Source organism: Aedes aegypti, chromosome 3 (assembly GCF_002204515.2).
Source record: "Aedes aegypti strain LVP_AGWG chromosome 3, AaegL5.0 Primary Assembly, whole genome shotgun sequence".
In the NCBI taxonomy this organism is placed as follows: Eukaryota; Metazoa; Arthropoda; class Insecta; order Diptera; family Culicidae; genus Aedes; species Aedes aegypti.
The window spans coordinates 309,997,663-310,020,783 of NC_035109.1; the positions used below are offsets into that span (position 1 = coordinate 309,997,663).

The window sequence follows — 23,121 nt, forward strand, 5'->3', positions numbered from 1 at the left end:
TTATGTTATTATAAGCCTAACAAAGTTACCAATGGTATCGAGGAGCATGCACTGGCAACGCTATATAATTACAATGCTTGAAGCATCAATAAATCATATCTGCTTCGAAATAATTGATTGTCTATTGGGCAAATATAAAGTGGGTGTCAAATGTCCGCTATAATTGTGATAAACAATCTGTTGTAACTGATTACACAGCTCAATAGGTATTTGAAGAACCTTAAATAAATTGCAGAAACTAAGCATTGAGAAAAATAAAATCTTATTTTGTCAAACGTTACTACAAAAATTAAAACATAACTCAGAGAACCAACGACACATTTTCCTAAGGAGATTTCTTCTTTGAATTTCTCGTGACTTGTCGTAGTATATAACAACTCATATTACTTTGTTTTTTGTCATGACTTACTTCAGAAATTTCATAAGAAAAATTACAAAAAAGGGAATTCCACTGCATATTGAACATTAGAATCTGTTTGATTGGTGTTCTGTTGTCACATGATCACCAAATCGGCCACTGCTTTCGATATGATAATCAAATCTTATTTTAGGTGTATACAAATCACATTTTTGGCGTCTGTCTCAATTTCAATCAAATCCTCCAACACCACCGTGACCAGTGCAGAGAAATCTCTCACACTCATTCTTCTGATCCGTCGCGTCGTTCCAGATATACATACCGGACGTAATTGAAATTCAACCCGTAGCTGCACACAAATGCCACACACCATTATCGATTCTTTCGTCCATTTATTCAATAATCATGAAGCATTAAGATTCTCGGATTCAATCGGTTCATTTCCGTTCTCTTGCCAATTACACACATACACAATCACCCAACACTCACTCCTTCCGGTAGAATTTTGCGAACGAGTCAAATTGTCTAGCCGCATCGCATCGCATTTGCTCGTTCGTCTGGGGTTGAGGCGAAGATGGGCTTCGTTTGTTTGGTATATATTTAGAGTATATGCTATTAGGACTTCTCTTGAGAACATTATATGTCAATTTTTTTGAGCAGAAAAAAAATTATATGATAACGAAACTCTAGCGTCTTCAGCAGGTGCTTTACGCAGTATTGTGAAAAACTCAATTTCTCATAACTCACGCTTGAGATTTTTCATGCGTGAGCTGTCAATAACGCAACTCAGCAGTCAAAAAATCATGGATGAGTTGGCTCAACTGTTTGACTCCTTGTCTTGTATTTCGCACACGGCAATAATTTCTTGTTAGTCTGGTAGAATTACCTATAGTAATCCTTTCTAACGTAAACAACAACATTCGGGTTTCACGAGTTTTTGACGGGTTTTATGACTGAATCATTGTTTACGGTTTGAGTTGTAATTTTGCATCAAAATCCCAAGCGTGAGATGTGCGAAGCAGATCTCTAATGAATTTGCTCTCACGGGAGAGCGTATTGATTGAGATTTAAGTGTGAGTCTATCAACACTGACTTTACATACTCTTTATTAAGCATGTATCAAATATTAAGGTAAGATCTGACAGCCTTTTATTGTCACTAGAGAAATGCTGATAGTTTCGAACAAATATTTGAATTACTGTCGAATCCTAGCCAAATATTTTAGAACGTGTGCTGATAGCTTTAGTTTAACATGTTCCTCTTTGTTATCTTGAAAATACTAGTAAATTTCAAAGACATTCGACTGCATATAGCATTTAGCATCTATTCTTTTACTAAACTTTATCCTTAACGGATGTGCAATTCGAAATCAGTCAAGTGAGCAAGGATGTAGGCAAATCGAAAAGTGGCGCGTTTGACCAGGGTGGGTATACGGCTGTCAACTACGAACAATCATCTCTCACGCGGGCCGGCCCAAACAGCACAGGTTGAGAACGCGGGCCAATCCAAGCAGCAAACGCTGATGCTTTTCAACACTCAACCAACGGGAGGTCTAACAGCGTTGTGGGCTACACACAAAACATGAACGGTAGGCGTACCTCGTTGCATATACCCCCCTGCGTTTGACTCCAGTTTTCTAGCGTAACAATTCAAAAGGGCCAATCCTTAGATCGTTGATTCTGAGAAAAATCGATGTGAATATTGTCCACCACATTTTCAATTCCTATTTCTCAGTAATCAAATCAATCAATGTGATTTCTTGCTCGTTGAGTGACGATTTACACGCTAATAAACGATTTTATTCTGAAAACTGACAAAAATCTTGAAAAAAATGTAAGTTTAAATGCTTGGCCCAATTCAGATTTTCAACCAGGCATGGGCTCTTTTTTATACGCCAACTTGACTTTTTTTTAGCGTGCCCTTTTTGGTTTTCAACGAATTTTTTCTCAATGGCCTCTCACACTACTAAGGCCAATGACAGTATGCGAAATTTTTGGATTGTAGGCCCTCTTGATGGATATAGATCCAATCATTGGCCGTTTCAAGCAGGGGGAGAAGGGTTTGTCAATGAATGATTTAGAAAAAAGCGGTCATTGGCCGTTTTAAAAATCGGGTTTATAACGACCAATTTTATAATTATGTTGACAATGTTTGCACAGTTTGTGAGTGTTGGGAAATGCTATTAAATGGTATCAAAACCCGATTTGTTTACAGTTTGATCATTGGCCCTTTAGAATTGTAACGCGAGTTTTCTACAATACAGTATCACAGTTTAAGATAAATATATAATAACGAAGCCATACTTCAAAAGCTCATATCTGAAGAATTTAATAAACGATTACTCAAAAGGACTCCCAAGGTCGAGAGGCAAAACTTATAAAAGGCAAAACATGGAAAAGTTAAAAATAGAGGAACAAAAAGTCCTTTATTTCAAAATAGGAAGATTTTCCAACGAATGAAATTATTTTCATTCTGTTGTCCATTCGACCTTCAATATTTTCGATGCTACTCCACACAAATCTAACAACATACACAGACAACATAGAAAAGGATCAAGCTCTACTGGGAAATGTAGTAATATGAAAATCAATTAAGTTGTTTTTTAATATTGTAGTTGCTGCGGATATTTTTTTTATGAAATTAATTTGTCAAATGCAGGGTTTGTGGCGGCTGATTATAAGCATAAGCATTGATGACCATACAATTCGTAGTTGCTTCTCCGTGATTGACCAGAATAACCGAAATCGCACAAGAAACCTACAGGTGTAGCTTTGGAGTAATGCAGGGTTAATGGCGACTGATTGTTTATGAAATAGGAACAAGAAAGACCGAACCGAATACCTTAGGAATTTTATTATAAGATTGACTTATTGAGAAAATTGTTCAGTTATTATTTTGCAGTTTTAACCACGATCTTTTTTTCTTGGACAATTTCAAATATTTACAACAGAAAACCCTACAAATGTTATTTTAAAAACATCTCAAGGAAATTCTCAGTCCTCCAGGAATGTATGCAGTAGATTTTCCTAGAAAATACTAGATTTTTTTCAGTACTTCATCAAAAAGTCAAACCAACAACTCTTATTTTTTTTGGGAGTTCCTGAAAATTTTTGTTCAAGATTTCATCAGGAGTTCAGAATTTTATGTTTTTTTTTAAAGGATACCTCCAAAAAGACTCCAAGAAGCTCCAGTGACTACCCTGGATTTTTCTATAACTTTCTTCAAAATTATTATTTAAATTTTTTTCAAACATTCAAACAGCAATTTCCTTAAGAATACCTTCAGAAATAACTTCAGGGATTCATTTTTCTTCAGAAATTTTCTCAGGCAATTATCTAGAAAAATCCAGAGATATTTTATAGCTAAAATTCCTGATGATATCCAGCAGGATAAATCTCTTGCAAAGATATCTGAAGGAGTTTCGCTAGTAGAAGGATTCTTTAGATAAATTTCTGGAATAGAATTACTGAACGAAACACTGGATCCAGCAAGATTTTCATTTGAAAATCTCGGAATCTCGGAAAACCTCGCTCGGAATCCCTGTAGAGGTTTGTGTAGGTATAAGCAGAGGAATTATTGGAACAATTGATGCAGCATATCTTGGTGGAAACATTTAGTGAACTCCTCGAACTTTTGAAAAAAAAAATGAGAAATTGCTTGAGAAGTCTTTGAAAGACTACTTGAGTAATCCCAAGATAGATTGCTGGAAACCCCCTAATGAGGTTTTCATGGAAACTTCATGAGGAAATTCATGAAAAAAAAAACCCTAGACATCTCTAGAAAAATGGCTGTATGTATCCCTGGAAGATTTTCTGGTGAATTCTAGGATCAAAAACTTGAGGAATCGGTGGAACATTTTTTTAAGGAATTGCAGGAACAATTTTAACCCTTAGAGCCTGAGACTAAACTTGGATTTTGAAATGTCCACAATTCGGAGACCAGTGAAATAAATTTTGTAGTAAATGCGATTAGTTGGTCTTACAATTCAAAATTGTGATCCAAAATTGACCTCAAACGAATATCTCCACATCCAAATGAGCTAGAAGGTTGGTGTCTTCGGCAAAGATATTCAGCATATTGAGGGGTATCTGGAAGTGAAAAATGTTTTTTTAAGAATTTATTCGCTAGGGCACGATTCATAAATGTTTGAATCGCATTGGTATTAACTTCTGGTCACCCATACATTGGCGCCAATATTTTTCACCTCCTGATAGCCCTCAATCTGCTGAATATCTTTGCCGAAGGCATCTTGAGGTAGAGAAGATTGAAGATTTCTTCTCACTAGCGCCACCTGGTGGATGAATTTCTGATTAGACTCTTCACCGCCAGATAGGCCTAGATCTGCAGAACAGCTTTGCTGAAGACACAAACTTTCTAGCTGATAAGGATCTTAACCACCGCCATCCCCTGATCTGCTGGATTAACTAATAAAGAACTTCAGAAACAGAAAATTGAAGAAAATTTGTTACCAGCTCCACCTACCGGATGAATTTCCAATCAGACCTTTTATCGCCAGATAGTACTTGATCTGATGAACAGCTTTAAGGAAGCCACCAACCTTCTAGCTCATTTGGTTGTTGAAAAAACCGTTTGAGGCCAATTTTGGATCCCTCGTGTCCCCTATTTTTCTGTTACCTATAAAAGGAGAAGGGGTCTTACCCAAAGATTGTAAGGCCAACCGCATTTATTTCAAATTAATTCAAAGGTTCGTCTCGGGTTTTTAAGGGCTAAAGGACATGAAAACATTTCCCAAATCAGACACTCAAGTATTTACAATTTGACACAAGTTTACATCATTTAGCTCGCTTCTTTCATCTGCTGACTTAAAATCACATGGAAGTGTGTGGAAGATTTTCTGGTGAATTACTGGAGCAAAAAATTAAGGAATCGGTGAGCATTTTGTTCAAAGAATTCCTGTAGAAATTAGTATAGCAGTTACATGAATAATCGGCACCTGAACTTCTTGTAAGATTTTCAGGGACATTTACAAACGAACTTTTTTAAAATCTCTCAAGTTTTCCTTGGTTAGATTTTTATGAAAGTATTACTACAGAAATCTATGGAATATCTCAACAACTGGAGAAATTATTGAAAGAATTACCAGATGAAGCTCTGGCAAATCCTGGGTGTATCCGTGGCGGCTCGTTGTAGAAATTACTGGAGGAATTCCTGTAAGCATACCTCCATAGAACGCTAGAAGAATTTTTGGAAAAATCTTTGGAAGAATTTCTGGAGAGATGCCTGGTGGAATCTCTAAATGTAATCACTTTCGAGGAATCTGCGGAGGAATTACTGAAGAACCTGTGTAGGAGTCGCGTTGGAATAGCTGGAACCTCTAGGATTTACACCTTCTTCTTATTGGCATTAACGTCCTCACTGGGACAGAGTCTGCTTCTCAGCTTTGTGTTCTTATGAGCACTTCCACAGTTATTACCTGAGAGCTTTCTTTGCCAAAGTTGCCATTTCGCATTCGTATATCGTGTGGCAGGTACGATTATACTCTATGCCCAGGGAAGTCAAGGAAATTTCCATTACGAAAAGATCCTGGATCGACCGAGAATCGAACCCAGACACCTTTAACATGGCTTTGCTTTGTAGCCGCGGACTCTAACCACTCGGCTAAGGGAGGCCCCAGGATTTACACCTGGATTCTCCCAAAATTTATCGCAGAAGTCCCATTTTCAATGCTTAACACGTTATCCAGGAAATTATACGGATGATTGTTTGGAATTTCTCCTAGATTTGAAGCATTGAAAAAAAAAAAACAATATCACCCTGATCCATGTACAAGTATTATAGATATCTTTGATATCAGTAATTACGAAAGGGGTTCCTACAATTATATAAGCAAAATTTCTTAATTTCTTTTCAACTTTTTTTCTAATTTTTATTGCTTGAGAAATTAATATGGAATAATAACACTATCAGAAAGTTTCCCAGAAATTTATCTAGGAATTCCGTTGATGAAATCATTTTTTTTTTCCAGTCACCTCTCCAGGAATGGATCCAAAGATTTAAAAAAAAATATCCCCATGTTGGTTCCTCACTTTCGCCTGTAATATCTGCACGTATAACTTCAAAATCTATTCAGCATTACTTCTAAGAAAATTTGTTTATGAGTTATTCCAAAAATAGGAGTTCTTGAAATGAGACTTTCCTTGCTACGAAAACTGAAATAATAGCCTAAAAAAGCGACCCTAATCTTTTTAGAGAATTGCATTTAAATGACCAAGTATTTTAAAAGAGACCTTCTACCAGTCCTGCAAATCAAACTTGACATTGCTGCCGGCTAGTGAATTCCCAACTGGTTCGATGACAAATGACCATCCTTTGTGGTGTCTAGACTAGACTCACGTATTAGTGTGATTGCATTTTCCACTCGTGTCGATCTATGCGCCCAACACGAGGATGTTTTATTCTGATTAAATTTGGCATGGATTGCATTGAACGTGTGCTCTCTGAAATTTGCATGGTTTTAATGCAAAAATTGCATTATGCTCATGCAAAGTTGCATAGGTGTCTATTCAAAGCATTTGTGGCTTGAATTTGCTAGGAAATTCTACTTCCTCTAAGTTGGCCAACGTTGGGTGTACCTATCCGGAGAAATGTTTGCCTGGAAGGCATCCTCAGAAGCCCGACTAGATAATTAATCTAGTCGAATTTTGTTTGCTCGCACATGGTACGTTTCCCGGAAGGAAGACTACCTATCATCACCGACTTCTAAGTTGAGAAGTTCTGACTAACTACTGCATAGTGTGTAATGTCGCCCTAATGCAACCCATGTGCATTTGTTGAACATCGAGTCTAAAAGATGTTCCGCTTTCGACACCTTATAAGCACGGGAACCAGGGAACAAGCGCCCAGCAAATCACAAACATACACCCCGAAAAGTGACACATAAACATAAACGTCGTGTGGAGATCAGTTTTGGTCGTATGCCACAGTTTTTCTCCGGTGTCAGTGACTCGGGTGAGTGATGGGATCATGAGAAAGCGACCGACCAACCGAACAGCGGCGCAAAATTTAGCGTAACACGTGAAAAGGGCCCAGCTCGAAAATGTAGACAAATGAGATTTTATGATGTTGTTTTCAAAATCATTGTTAACTACTCATATCTACTGTGTTAGTAACATTTGAAAGTGTTTTTATAATAATCACCAAATGACCTATTTGAAATCAGATCATCTACTGGATTCCTGTACCAACAACCAAAGCTCAAAAGCTTTAATATTTTCATTGTATTTCTCATATTTTTCAACTAAATATGACTTGAAACTTTATCAGTTTTTTTTTTCTAATTATTTAAATTTACTTGATTTGACTTTTTTTTCTTTAAAATTACCTAAATTCAAAAGCGTCTAAATCGAGCAACATTCTAGAAACGCAATTTGAGAACTTCAATTTTTTGAAAATTGCGATGAGATACACTGCTAGCGAATATCTCAATGTTTACCTTTGATAGTTAGGCCCTATTCACATGTCATGCTAGAAATGCGCTTCTGGTGCTGGCAGACAAGCAGGAACTTGGTTGGACCGGCGACGGACGTGTGCCACAGCGGAACATCGCGATATGCAACGGCGACACGACGGGTGGAGGTCCCGCGGGATTCGTCGCTGCTGCACACGTGTCTGGTGTACAAAGCTGGCAAAGGTGCTACGCTACATAAGGTTTATGTTTTATGGCCGGAATTTCCTAAATGCGGTGTCAGAATTGGTCGTTAACAGTGATGTCGAATGATCGGTTTAGGATTGTTATACAATTTAACCTATTTTTATGAGAAAACATTTGATAGGTGACTCGTAAACATAGTTTGTGTTAAGTCAATAGGAATTGAATGTTGGCGACCGTAAGAAATCCAAGTGAATTTGAAATGAAATATCACCCGAATTTCGAAGATTGCTTCTCGAACAAGCAAAATAAATCAAGATAAAATATCTCACAAACATTCGGTTAGGAATACTTACAGGATTTCAAACTGAAACTAGTAAGTGAAGAACAAGAGCTACGATCTGGAAATATTCAGCTATCAACTCAATTCCAATGATAAATAGATGGAAATATACAACTGTACAAATTTAAATTTTCGCAACGTCCGAGTATGGAATAAAAGACATCTAATAAATGTTAATCAAAGTGTCACTACTTACAAATCTTGACTCCTGCGTCTCCATATCGTAGGCAGATCTAGGCTGTGGAGCCTGCTGCGAATCCATGCTCCTCCCGCCTTGTGCTCCCACTGCCGGTTCTCAGTTCGGTGTACTCTGCGCTCTGTTATTCTGAACAAACTTATCGAAGCGATTCCGCACACCGCCAAACTTAATCACTCTCAGCACGTACACGCATGCGAACGTGTGTTGAAGCGCGATGAACTAGAAACTAGATCGCACTCAGATCTTGGACGACACTCTTCAGATATTTAGTAGGGTAGGGTACTCTCTTTCCACACTATATCTCTAGGCCTAGCCTTGGTGCTAGAAAACTCTTTCGGGGCGCAACACTTCACTGATCCCAAATCACAAACACACTCTTCGCCACCCAAATTAAACCACTACTTTCTCTTCCCAAATATTTCACTCGTCACTTCGCGGCTCGCTCGAACTTAGGAGGAGCTGTTGGTTGCGGCGGCTATGCAGCTTTCTTATTCCCTTCGCTTTGGAGAGCCAACTACCACGCGACTTATGTATTCCACTTTTTTTTTCTTGCTTCAACGCTGGTGCTGCTGCTGCAACTCTTAGCACAGGGCGGTAAGCACGTCACCTTTGTTTCCTAATACACTATTGTTTCGCACCAGCACTCGCCAATTTCACACTGTTGATGATGATGGAGAATGTGGAGACGGGAAATTAGAAACATCGAAAATCAAACAATCGAACGGTTAATAAGTTTGGATTTCTTCTCGAAGCGAAATAGGTGATGACATAATTATTAAGAAAGATTGACGAAACATATCACAACCTAGTTAGGCATGTGAAAAATGACTGCAGAATAGTGTTAATTTATGTATATTAGAAGTGAGCTATTGCAACAAGATACTTAGAGGAACTAGCTTTAATTTCAAAGTCTCATAAGTACGATTTTGTGCAAGAATTTTTTTAAATTAACTTTGTGGTATTACTTTGAAGACTGCTTCAGGAGTTCATTTAGTTTTTTTTTTTTCAAAATACCTTAAAGAATTCAACTAGGGATAGTCCTAGAAATTACTGCAAAGATCATACCAGAAATTTCTTCAAGCTACCTTCCAATTTTTCCAGCGATTTCCTAAAGAATAACGGATTTTCCAGGATTTCTTCCAAGATTTTCCGTAGAAACCTTTTCTTGAGAATTTTGATCATAATTTTCTAGATTACTTCAGATAGCTCTACGGGTTTCTTGAAATTTATCCAGGATTTTTGTTTCGTTCGTCAAGCTTGGAGAATCATATATATACTTAAAATCCCAGAGTTGTCTGTCTGTCAGTAACGCTCTGAAATGTTTGACCGAAATGTTTTAAAGAACACTACAACATACATGTTAGAACATTACGACAGTTTATCAAAATGTTTAAACATGAAAACTATCATTTCGATAGACGAACATATATTGTATAACACAACAACAGCTGATAGGCCGAATATTTTCAGTCGATAGTTTTCAGTAACATTCTTCTCTCCGATTTGTAGAATGTTCTGGAACTTTTGTTATTGTCTACGGTAGAAGAAACACTACAACAACATTTATTTGAGGTTGGAGCATTACATCAGCTTTTACACAACGTTCTAGATGGAGCACCGTTCGAGCATAAAACAATTGCCTAAAGTGCATAAATTAAGAATGGAAATCTTAAATCTTTAAGCAAAAAAATCCTTGATTATCTGAGCCATAAAGTATCGTTTTAACTACCGCCGAACATGCATTTGAAAAATAGCGAAATTTAAAGATGAGAAGCAGGCTTTGTTCTATTGTGGACGTAATGCCGACGCGCAGATGTATCAACTGCTTTTCCATTCTTAATTTATGCACTTTAGGCAATTGTTTTACATTAAAACTATAGATATTACCACAAGACTTACTAATGTCCCAACGCGCAATCTAAAAACTTCATTCAATGAACAACAATACATATGGTAAACATTGTTTGTTTATTTCAATCAATGTTTTTGGACGGTTTTCATTTATTGAATTTATTTATTCATTATTACTAAATTCAAAGATATGTCGAAGAATTATTTTGTTATCAAAAATCGCATTTTAAAAAAAAATTCCTATTTAATAACCTGTATTTATAACTAATAAAGCTGAGTATCAGGCTCGGTTCCGGTAGGGACGTAAATCAGTAAAATGAAGAATAATAAGAAGAAGAGTATAAGTTACATTGTTTTTATTGATAGCCTCTAAATTCGACAGGCTGAGTGCAATCAAGGTGAAAAATTCATTCTACTACTTAAATTCAAGATGGCGTCAAAATCCAAGATGGTCGCCAGATTTTATCACTTAAAATAATACTCTTATTATTCACTCGATTCGAATAAAACACCAAAGCTTGAAAACTTGTTTCATTGTTGTACAAAAAATGATGTTTGCATTGATTGCACTCGCCGCCATATAAGTTAAAATCGTAGAACATGATTTAGCAAATCGTTCATTTCATAGGGTAAATACCGTTGCTCACCTAGTTTCTGTAGCCTATCTTACGCAATTTTTCCTCAGCTTTCTGATGGTGATCTCAGAATTCAAAACGAGCGGTGCGCTAATGGTGAAAAATCGATTTTTCTAACGAAATTCGAGATGGTGGCCAAATTCAAAATGGCCGCCAATTTTTTTTTTATTTTAAATGAAAGCTATATCCTTTCTCTATACGATGCCACTAAGTTTGCTATGTGTTCCAAGCGAAATATGGGACATATCACGTCAAGAAATAGCCAAGATTTATCAAAAAATGGGCTTTTCGCAAACTGTTTAGCTAGCTGGCGTACGAGGGGTCCACCAATTTGAGAAAACAAAAAGGACCACCCTTAAGTTTTATCGAAAACTAGCGATCAGTGACATAAAATTGGAATTCTAACGATGGGTGCCGATGGCGGCCTGGTTTCAGCGAGAATTGCTCAGAGGCAAAACAAAAAGAATTTCTCGAAGCATTTTGAAGATAATTCAAGAGTTCAACCTTGAATGTTTCTAAGATTTTTTAAGCAATTTCTCAAGAAAATGACTAGTTCTCGAGGAATTGATTTATCGATGTTCCTAGACATTTCTCCAAGGTTTTCATTTAGTATATCTTGAAGAATTTAATCAAAAGTTTCTTCAGAGATACCTTCTCAGATTTCTTAGATTTTTCCTTACAAAATTGACGTTCATGCTTTCTTAAAGATTTCAGCGAGGGATTTCAATAAGGTACAGTTAGAAATTACCCATGAAATAAGTTTTCTTTTAAGATTCTTTCAATGGTAGAATGGTTTACAAAAGCAATCCCTGAAGAAAATGGTGAAGAAATTCCTCGAGATATTTGTGGAGGCATATAATGAGCAATTTCTGATTAATTTATTGAGGAATTTATGGAAGAGTTCTGGATGAAAAACTTCCTGTAATAATCTCAGCAGCCTTTTTTTTTAGCAGTCCATGGAAGAAACTGTGGTGAAATTTTGAAGGAATACATATAATAATGGCTGGAAGAATAGCTGGACAAATCGACGTAGAAAATTCTAGAGGAATTTTTGTCGGCTTGCCAGGAAAATACCTAATAAATTCTTCGAAAACTCTGTGATACACCTTTGTGGATTCTCTTCAAGAATTCAACCATGAATGCATCTAAGATTTTTTAAGCAATTTCTTAAGAAAGTCTTAAGTTCTCAAAGAATAGATCTAGTGTATTTTCAATCAATGCCTCTAGACTTTCCTCCAAGGTTTTCATTTGGGATATCTTCAAGAATTCAACCAGTAATTTAAAATCCTTCCAAATTGTCGCCCATGATTTGTTAAAGATTTCTGTAAGGGATTCCGATGAGAATACCTTCAGAAATTCCTCAGGATTTCTGTCTAAGCTTCCTTCAGAAATTCTTTGAGAAATTTCCCAAGAAACATAAAAGAAATGGTTGAAGGAACAACTGGATTGATTGCTGAAGTATTTGCTGGTGGAGAGATTTAACTTGAGAAATTACTCGACAAATGATTGAAAGAGATGTAGGAAGAATCCCTGGATGAGATGGTTAAAAAAAATACATATTAATTTGTGAAGGCGATTCGTGAGGAATTCCTGATTAATTTATTGAGTAATTTTTTTAAGAGTTCTTGATGAAAATCTTCCTTTAATAATCTCTGCAGGAATTTTTGAATCAATCCGTGGAAGAAACTGTGATGAAATCTTAAAAAACGGCGTAGAAAATCCTGGAGGAATTCTAATAGGATTGCAAGAAAAATCCCTAATGAATTTCTTCAAAAACTCTGTAATAAACCTTTGTGAATTTGCTTGAAATGATTGATATAGGAAACTTTAGAAGATCTTCTAGATAATCCCTGTGGAAATTTCTGGAGGTTGTGACGTTGGATTGCTGAAAAATTTCCTTCAGAAAATTCAGGAGTGCGCCCTCTAAACATCCCTCGAAAAATCGCTAGAGGGATATCTGCGAAAATTTGTGGAGAAATAGCAAGAAGTATTCCTGATGGGATCCCAAAAAAAGGTCCATGGAAGTATTCCAGATGAAATTTCTGGAAAAATCACTAGAAGAATGTATGAAGCTTCTCATCGAGAAATATGAGAAGAAACTTCTGAAAAACCTGGAATAGCCGCGAAAAAATCTCTGAAGCAGGGCTGGTAGCGACTGAGTGTCTCAAAACTAGGATCTTTAGAGACTAAAAGGACTCCGAAAAGATATCAAAAATTGACCAAACAGGGATCAAGAAAACAAATAGGAATCATGACATAAGAGTTTTCAAACTCCGATCAGACATTTCTCTAAGGGAATGTCTAAGACTTTTTTTAATTCCTCGTGACAACAAATATTATTGGTCGTATTACTATATGTATGTTTTTCATGATTAAAGACATACACTTACCCAACTATCTTATTAAATTATTTTTTGACGAATATCCTAAGGAATTCCTCCAAGAAAGGATATTTTGATCAGGGTACTTCAAAGAATTGGACCTGATTTTTTCTAAGGCCAGCCACAAAGATTCTATCAGAGATTTGTCAAGCATGTCCTAAGTTCTATAGAAATATACAGTGATTCTTTCATCGATTTCAATAAAAAAAATGTACAAGACGATAGTCTTGAATCTTAAAGAATTCACCCGGTAATTTATCCAGGGATGATGCCTTAACGCATTTCTTTAAGCATACTTTTATAAATTAGTTCAGAGACTCCTAAAATTTCAATATGGAATTCCTCAAATAATTTATCCACGAATCCTTCTTTTTTCAAAAATAGAAAAATTCATGAAAAAAAAACTTTGGGGTTATTTTTAAACAAATACTAAAGTAATCTCTGATGAAACTTCGTAAGCGATTCCTAATTAACTAGAGCATGGGTCTCCGAAAAGGCTCCTGGACTTTTGATGAAGTCGCATAAGGGGACGGACCTGGTGTAGTGGTTAGAACACACGCCTCTCACGCCGAGGACCTGGGATCGAATCCCATCCCCGAGATAGTCACTAAAAATTTTTCAGTTACGTCTTCCTTCGGAAGGGAAGTAAAGCCGTTGGTCCCGAGATGAACTAGCCCAGGGCTAAAAATCTCGTTAATAAAGATAGAAAAAAAAGTCGCATAAACGAAGTTACATAAATAATGAGTTTAAATGCCAGGTCCAATTTCGACTTTCAACCAGGCATTGCCCTTTTTAATTTGCCAACTTGAATTTTGTTAACGTGCTGTGGCCCTTTTGGTTTACAACGAATGAGCAAGAGAGTCATTAGCCTCTTACCATGCTAAGGCCACTGACAATTTTCCGATTGTAGGCCCTCTTGACAGAGACATATCCGTTCAATGACCGTTTTGAAAATCTAGTTTAAAACGGTAAGTTTTATGATTATGTTGACAATGTTTGAATAGTTTGTGGATGTTGGGAGAATGGTATCAAAACCCATTTTTTATGATCATTGGCCTTCCAGTATTGTTACGCAAGAAATGGGGAACAATAAAACAGAAAGGAAGTAGACAGGAACCATGAGATTAAAGTTATCTCAATACGGATTCCTCAGAGACTGACCAGACTTATATCTTTGAAATTTCATCATGGCATTACGACGATGTTACCGATCGTTTGCCCAAATACTTCATTAAGTAATTTCGTTAGGAATACTTTAAATAATTCAAACTGAAAGTACCATAAATTATTCCACAGATTTCACAAGGAATTTCTCCAAAGAATACTACAGAAATTTATCAAAGAAGTCTAAGTTCTACAGAAATTCATTCTGCGATTTTTTCTTCGATTGTCCTCAAAAGTCTTCAAGGATTTCCATTCAAGGCACCTTAAAGATTTCAACCGGAAATTTACACTAATATGCCTCCAGGAATTTCTTAAGGGATATCTTCACAAATCTTCTACAGAGATTCTTTCCAACAATGTTTCTTGAGGTATTCCTTCCCAAATTCTTTGAGAAATTCTCCAAGAATGTCTACAAATGATCTATCTAGGCAATCCGCCAAGGTTATCTCTAAGTAGAGAACTATCAAAAGAAATTTTCAAAAATTTATGGAAATATTTATGAAAAAAGCGATAGATACTTATAAAACAAATCCTAATGTAATCTCTGATGAAACTATTTTTTAGATTCTCAATGAAATATTAGCGCAAGGAACTCTGAAAGAGCTCCTGGACCGTTTGGGAAGTCATGAACGATTTTCTAGAAAAATTACTGAAATAATTACAGCAAAAAATATTCAATGGAGTCCCTCGATAACATTGAATCCATAAATATTTTATGTAAATACTTAATAGGGAGCCGGATCCTATTCTTGGCACTTTTGATTCACTTGGACAGTGGGTTTTTTTGAAAGCTACTGAGCTCACATTTGGTCACAATATGCGTTGTAATGCGTTGCTTCTTATTACAAAGTTTCAGACGATTTGGCCGAGGCACCTCCATGATTCCCACATGCCAAAGTGAATCATGGAGGTGCCTAAGTAGCTCTGCACCCTATGGGATAAATTCCCGGTCGAATGTAATCAATAGTGATATCGTACAGAGAACCACACAAATGGAACTTAAGTTTCAGCTTGATTACCATCTTCAGTGTACACTGAATGTCACAGCTTGATTACCATCTTCAGTGTACACTGAATGTCACTACCCCTAGTATTTCTAGATTGTTAACGGCGCCGGCCACGTCCTTATGTCCATCTGGGAGAGGAGGGAATGTTAATTAGATAGCCGTTGTTACTAGAAAACCGGAGAATCTAAAGAGTCTCAAAAGAGATCTGTATTCTAGATTTACTTCTTCTTGTTTTTGGCCTTACGTCCCCACTGGGATAGAGCCTGCTTCTCAACAAGTGTTCTAAGAACCTTTCCACAGTTATAACTGTTACAAAGACTTCGCAAGCATTATCAGAAGAATCCTGCAATAACTGGACATCTTAAACATTCTACAGTCACTTTTTCACATGCCAAACTATGTTTTCTATGTAACTTTTCACACATAAATGCATCTAAAAGTTGTCTCTTCTCTGTTATGCACTACAGTCCAGCTCCATCGTTAGTTCGCAGCGGTGGGCATATTAATAATTGAAATTGACAGCGCACACATCACCGCAGCAGAGTGGCCGCCACACGACTGCGAAGACCGCGGCGGCAGCTGTCTATCGATGAGTAATCCACAGAGGCACACAACACAACACACTGAATCCAACCTAGTAGGTAAGTAATCGCAGACACAGGCCGCGATACGAGAGGGGCAACCTGCTGTCACTGTTGGGGACAATTCCGGCCAGCTGTTGCGGCCATTGTGGCCCAGTTCCGGCTCGATTCACTGCGGTGTAGGGAAAATTTTCACGGCACCTTCTTCTTCACAATAATGTCTCTCCGAACATCACAGCGGAATTTTCACGGTTTCCAGCCAAGGGGCCGATCTGAAAATGAAGGAAACGGAGAAAAGAAACACACAGTTTAGAAAACAGTTCGACGGTAGTTATATATTGAAAAGTTTAATGAAAAACTACAAAAAACTAGTGTAAGATCTAGAAAAGATAGGTACTTTAGGGCATAGTTTCCCAAACTGTGGGTCGCGACCCCCAGGGGGGTCGTGAGCTGCTCTCTGGTGGGTCGCGAAAAAATATCTCATTTTGTGTTGATCGACTTAGATTTTTTCCTACATTTTCATATGTCTCCTCGATTCGAAGCAAATGGTTTTAAATTGTTCCCATTTATTCATTTCAGCATTTTTTCTAGAGCCTAACAGTCATAAGTACTGATGATCAAAACACTTGATATGGCATTTTTTTTTTTGGAAAGATGTTAGAAAATTGAAGCTTTAAAAACATTTTGTTTCAAACAAAACTTTTTTCTCGTATAAGAAAAGTTTTGTATAAATATAGTGATTTTTTTCACATCAACGTAACTGTACAAAAAGTTTGGATAAATTTATAGATTTACATACTACATTTTTGTGGCAAATTTCGGAAACAAACATAGTGCGAACGAAACGTCTAAAACTATGACGGATTGAATGTATCAAAATATATTCATCATTATGTGCGATCTTAAAACTACATTGCTGCTGGTTTGAAAATAAGTTGATGATAGCTTCAAAATTAAAAGAGAAAATACAAAAATGTATCCAAGAATCGAACTCGCTACCCTTTAGTGATAGCTACACGCTCCAGCTCTCTCGGCTGTTTCACCATCTCAGTAAATGAAAAATGAAAGTGGAACAGCTTCTTCCTTAAATGAATGTGTCACAGAATCGCTCGATGGTTGGCGGTTTCATCGTGAAGGCCGGTTTGCTACTGACAAGAAAAGGAATCGCCTATCTCGATGCATGGAAAATTTCTCCCAAGAAATGGTCAAGAAAATCACTTTTTTCTGATCGCAGTACGCAGTTGAGAAGAAACGTCACTTCAAAGGGAACTCTCTGTAGGAAATTTCTTGACCCTTTCAGTCAAGGAATTTCTTTACTTTTCTTGAGCGAAACAGCATACTTAGCTTGAATTTGAAAGAGCAGTCAACAATAAATTTCTAGCGCACTGAGCTGAATTTTTTATTGCAAGGGTCATGATTGGTTGACAGATAGTCTGATTTGCTTCAGCTGTTGGCTAACGCTTGTAATTTTCAAATGCCTGCCACAATTTTCCGTTGATTTCCAAATTGCGTGCTACTTAATAGTCACAACTTTTTGCTGTGTACAATAAATTTAGCAAAAATGAAATTTGAAATCTTTGTTCAAATAATTCTATCACAAATATTGGGAGTTCAGTGATAATTGATAAACAGTACTCTTACTGTTGAAATTTCCAGCTCAGAAAAAAATAATTATCTTAAATATCAAAAAATAAATAACTTTTTAGCTGAGAAAAACTGTTTTCCTTGGTTCGTAAAATTTTATGAAAATTTTATATTCCCATCAAATATGTAATATGGTGGAATATAATATTTCGATGTGATTGTTGTTGTTGTTGTCAATTGAACGAGAATTAGTCACATTGAAATGTAAGCAACATCGTAGACTTCGTAATTTAAACGTTCGCGGTGCATGCCATTTTCAAAAAAGTAACGATAGACTTCAAAAATGTTAGTGGAAAAATTAATTTATCAACTTTTTTCACCTGGTGGGTCGCGAAGAATATGCCAGACAGCTAGGTGGGTCGCGCACTCGAAAAGTTTGGGAACCTATGCTTTAGGGGTACGGTCTTGTTGTGGGCCTTGCATTGACTGACAGACTGACTGCTGGCTTGACTTGACTGATGAACGAAGAACGGTGATTATGATGATGATGGTGGGCTGAGTTGAGTGTTGCTCTCAATGGCCCCGTCATGTAGCGCTTACGTATTCCTACGGGCCATGTGTTCGGTAGTGTGTGTAGATGGTGAATGTTTGGATAGTGGGCACGGCACGATACGTATAAACATACTTTGGATGGTATGAATTCAAAGCAGTTAATTTTACCACCTATAGCATAAATTCATAAACAAGGATAACAGCAACATGAAAAGATTAAACATTAAATATTGAACACGTTATTTTAGATATATGTAAAGTATCAGACATATGAAATGCACCAAAGACGTTTTCTCAAACATATGGTAAACTTCGATAGACGTATCTCACCAGTTAGGGTGATGTGCTAGTATCCATCGTAATATCGTATTAAGCATTGATCAGTGAGAACTGCAATTTTCCCAGAATTTCAGTGAATGATGCTGACACAAACCGATGCTAAACAATTCTTTCTCAAAACGGCTTTAGCATGGTACAATAACATTTTGATAAATCTTGATCTCTTTTTGGAAATAATGCAAAGAAAATGCATCTTACCGTATTCTCAGTCCGTCGTATCGTTTTCAACTCCGTCGCAATCAGTTTCCAGATTCGTCTTACAACTTACGGCTCACTGTGTGTATTGAATGGTTAAAACACAACATATCAACGCTATAATAAAATGTTTTACTAGAATATATAGATCTACTGGCATCTCCCTCCATTCCTTCAGCATGATGGAATATACAAATTTCCTTTAAAATTCATTGTTAGTTATCAAAATTCAGCCCGAACATATGAACACAATTCCTTTTGACCGTACAATTATGGCATTTGCTCACAGTACAGCGAAAACAACACAATCAAAGAAACCGTATTTTTACATCGAGCGTCGCGTACACATTGATGCGCACAAGCTTGTTTTTCTCAGTACGACGGATTAAACTTTGTTTACATTCTCAATTATACGCGGCGGGTGAGGAAATTTCGTAAAATTTGGTGATTTATTGAAGTGTTAGGGCGTGTGATTGGAATGAAATCCTTCAGTGAAGAAGTACGAAGGTTTTCCATAGTGAAAATAAGTGCCCGGCGAAGTAAGTCACCCACGGGGGCGGGAAGAAACTTGTGTTGGAAAGTGGTGTGGCTCAGTCGATCGCTAAGCATTTCTCTCAAATCGTGTTCGTCCATGCGATTTCGGTGAAAAAGTGCAAAGTACATAATTGAACGGAAGTTATTTACCGAAATACAGTAGTTTTATTGCATTTTTGGTGTACAAGTGTACAAACCATAACAGCTTTCACAAAATTACACTTGGATAATGAATCTATGTAGCAGGTAAGTTTGAATATCCGCCGTAGTGGAACATTTAAAGTTTGATACGACGAATAGTAGCGCTTACGACGAGGTAGAACAAAACCCTACTCATTTTTTTAGTGACGAACTGCAATTGTCCCATTTTGTAAACTAATATTCCATATCAATCCCACTACAGATTTTCGTACCATATAACACTAACATGAACCGTGTTTTCAACATCTTTATGTTTCTCTCGGAGATTAATTAATGCCTACTTTAAGCCAAGTACGGACCTGAAACGTAAATCACTCAAGTAAAATTTCTCTTTTTTACCAAAGTAATTTTGACAGCTGATTCAGTGTGAGCGAAATGTCACTTTTACTTGCGGAACAATTGAGCGGCACATTTTTCCGTTCGGAAAAGTGACAGCTCCCTTTGATTTGTACGGCAGGCGTTACTCTACTTCTCAGCTGCGTACAGCTAAAGTAATTTCGGTAGCGGAATTATTCCTTGACCGTTTCTTGTCCTATCCTTTTGCACAGTACTTATGATCAGCGTACCGGCCATTAGAACAAAATCTAAAATGCAGTGAAAAGTGTGCTGCGATCTGTCAAGCTGCTTACATTAGGTACCAAAGGACTAAATGTGGTACTAGAAATGGTACCCATTATGAGCCCGACTATTACTTTATTTCGACTTTGATACAGTCTCTTATAGCCTTCGAGGATATAATTGACGTACCCGAAAGGGGATACGTCCCTAAGCCCAAGTTGCAAGCCTAAATCCAACGGCAACCTACGAGGCGGGCACACGGACATGGTCCATGGTCTCTAGATCAGGCCTGCTCAACCTTTTGAATTCCTTTTCGACATAAATGGATGGTGCATTCGCAATAACAATCCGATCTTAGACCTGAGATGAAAGCTTGGTATTATCTTTCAATCCATGTAGAAAAAAAAGAATTATCCATGTAAAATGATTTTATATCAAGCTCATGGCTAGTGATGCGAATAAGTAAAACAAAAACTGATGCGGCCCGCGGACGGGACTGTTTTTTGCCTTGCCTGCATCGCTGTGTGTCACCACTTGTAACATTCACTAACACTCTCTCATTCTGATCAAGAAACAGTAGCGCATATTTTCCGTTTTCTGTAAGGAGTGTGAAATGAATCAACAGATTACAATTAAATTGCTTTACCAGAAAACATAATAGTTATTTATGCAACAAGTTGCAAAATGATGATTTTTTCAGCACGAGTTTTTTTTTTTTTTTTTTTTTTTTTTTTATGTTGCTAGCCGTACAGTGAATACTGTTCAAAGCTCTAAACTAGACTTTAGATAGTAAAGAGGACGTAATCCTTCTGAAGCAGTTCACCAGACGTGCACGGAAAGATGGCTTCCAAGAAGACACTGTTGCGATCTGTCTCAGAAGGTTACGGTAGAAGGTGGGAAACGTTCTTTTCACACTATCACTTCACTTGATAACTATTAGATTACTTCATAACACTATTCACTGGTGTTGATATCACCATCTTCATTATCAACAGAATTTCTACTAACAACGTCACCATTATCCATATTCATTTTATTATTAACATCACATCTATAACCCAGCCACAACACAATACTACTGCTTCATCAAGTTTAAAGTGTAAAACTTCTCATTAAAAATAATCACTGTAATAAATAAATCACATCAACACCAATATCATTATCTTCATTAAAATAAAAGTAGGATTCTCGTTTCTTATATCACTAATATTCAAAATGTCACAAACTATCATCACTCTAATAATCACAACCTTAGTAGCTTACTACCATTAACCATACAAAATTATTCGACACAATAACGTCATCTCACTATATTATCACATTATCACTATTTTCTTAGTAACATGATCAAAACCAGCTACGGAATTATTCATAATATATCTTCTTAAGGTGATCCCGCCGAGGGCTGAAGGCCGTATAATAATGAGAACAATGTCCTGCAACAACGAAGCGCATCGCACAGCAATCACAAGTACAGATTATACTATAATCACTTACACTTACAAAAATTCAACCACAGCGAATAAACTGTTTCTATTTTTACCGCACCGGATCTGTTATAAGAAGAAATTTGTTCTTTACGTTGTTTGAAAATTCTAACCGACACTATCAGATTATTAAAATTGTAGTAATCTCTGATAATTTGGTGTTATAAATAATATGTGAATATAATATGTGCTTACCTTTTCAGTGTTGGGGGTGTTAGTGATTAGTTCGTACTCACTTATATCCTAGTATTTTTCTCATGAGTTACTATTCCTATTCACGGTTACGGGTACCTATAAATAGAGATAGCGATTAGTCACACGTTTTTTTAGTCTGACGGCATTCTTATAGTATATTCAATGCTATAATGAAAACCCTAATCCTGAAATGACGCTTGTTGACGAGAAGAGAATGATATAATTAGTAAATTAGTAAATAGTGGTATTATTAGTAAAAGAAACGGGTTTAATAAGATTCTGTTGTATCCTTGTACGTCGATGCGTGTTCCTGTTCAGCACGATTTCTTCAATGTTAGGAGGTTTTGATTAAACTGTTACCGGATGAGTGTCTGGAAGCATAAATAAAAAACGTATAGAAAAAACAAACAAGGACCGCTTCATCATAGACCACGTAGAGTATCGGTTCTCGGTGATGCTAATCAATAGTGTTCATTAGAAAACACTCTTGATTATAATCACCATTGGCACCACTAGTGTGCATCTTTCTCTTCAGAGTAAAGATACATTTAAGCCCCGAGACCTGACAGCAGTCAAGCTGATCACAAGGTTGTGCCTTTGCCCAGGGTTTTTTCAGCACGAGTTGTACATTTATCCAACGAGGCTCGCCGAGTTGGATAAATACAACGAGTGCTGAAAAAATCGAGTTTTGCAACGAGTTGCATACAACATTTTTTGCTATTTCGAAAAATGCCTTTTCAACTGGATGTACTCTAAAAGCACAAACCAACATTTCAAGAGAACCCACATGGGCGTACAGCCATGCGTAGTTTCAAGTCAGTATTTTTCAATCACGTAGGCTGTGACACAGTAGTACCGATGAATGTCACAAATTTTATCGCTCCCATCGGTATCATGCAGATCTATGTTCCCTTTTAGAGGAATGAACAGGTAAGAAACACAGACATAAGCTGACTACAAATGCCTGACGATCCGATCCCACATTAGAATCGCCAACCTGTGTTGGAGTCTGATGGCACAAAGGAAGTAGACTCTGAAGTGACTCGCCGTGAAAACCAAATGGAAAGTAACTTCGCTCGAGTCGAGAATGGTCACCTCGCTATAGGACACCGATAATTCTCACCTCACGCCAGACGTAGAATAAACTCAAGAATCAGATGCAATTGTGCTTATTATGTGCAGCATGTAAGGAAAGACTAGTCGGTAACATGTCGGCTCGCTACCATTTGATCAAGTTTATTCGCCTCACGTCACCTGAGGTGAGAACGACTCGTCTCGATTCACACGCCGCGCAGAAAAAGCATGATATGAAGAGACTGGGACACTGGGTTATTGGTTGACGCCTACC

At 37.0% G+C, this 23,121-nt stretch overlaps 1 protein-coding gene across 32 annotated transcripts in view; it reads right to left on the minus strand.

The window, feature by feature from the left end:
- LOC5573475 (patronin) overlaps nucleotides 1-23,121 on the minus strand; it is a 345,347-nt gene that overhangs the window by 313,679 nt on the left and 8,547 nt on the right. For 28 of the 32 annotated variants that reach the window (XM_021854707.1, XM_021854726.1, XM_021854719.1 and 25 more), the window contains exon 2: nucleotides 8,507-9,167. In XM_021854707.1, coding sequence (XP_021710399.1) covers nucleotides 8,507-8,572 — 66 coding nt within the window. In that variant the 5' untranslated portion in view covers nucleotides 8,573-9,167. Of the gene's footprint in view, nucleotides 1-8,506; nucleotides 9,168-16,181; nucleotides 16,401-23,121 lie in introns of all 32 variants that reach the window. The other 4 variants (XM_021854699.1, XM_021854698.1, XM_021854702.1 and 1 more) reach the window with 3 other exon arrangements.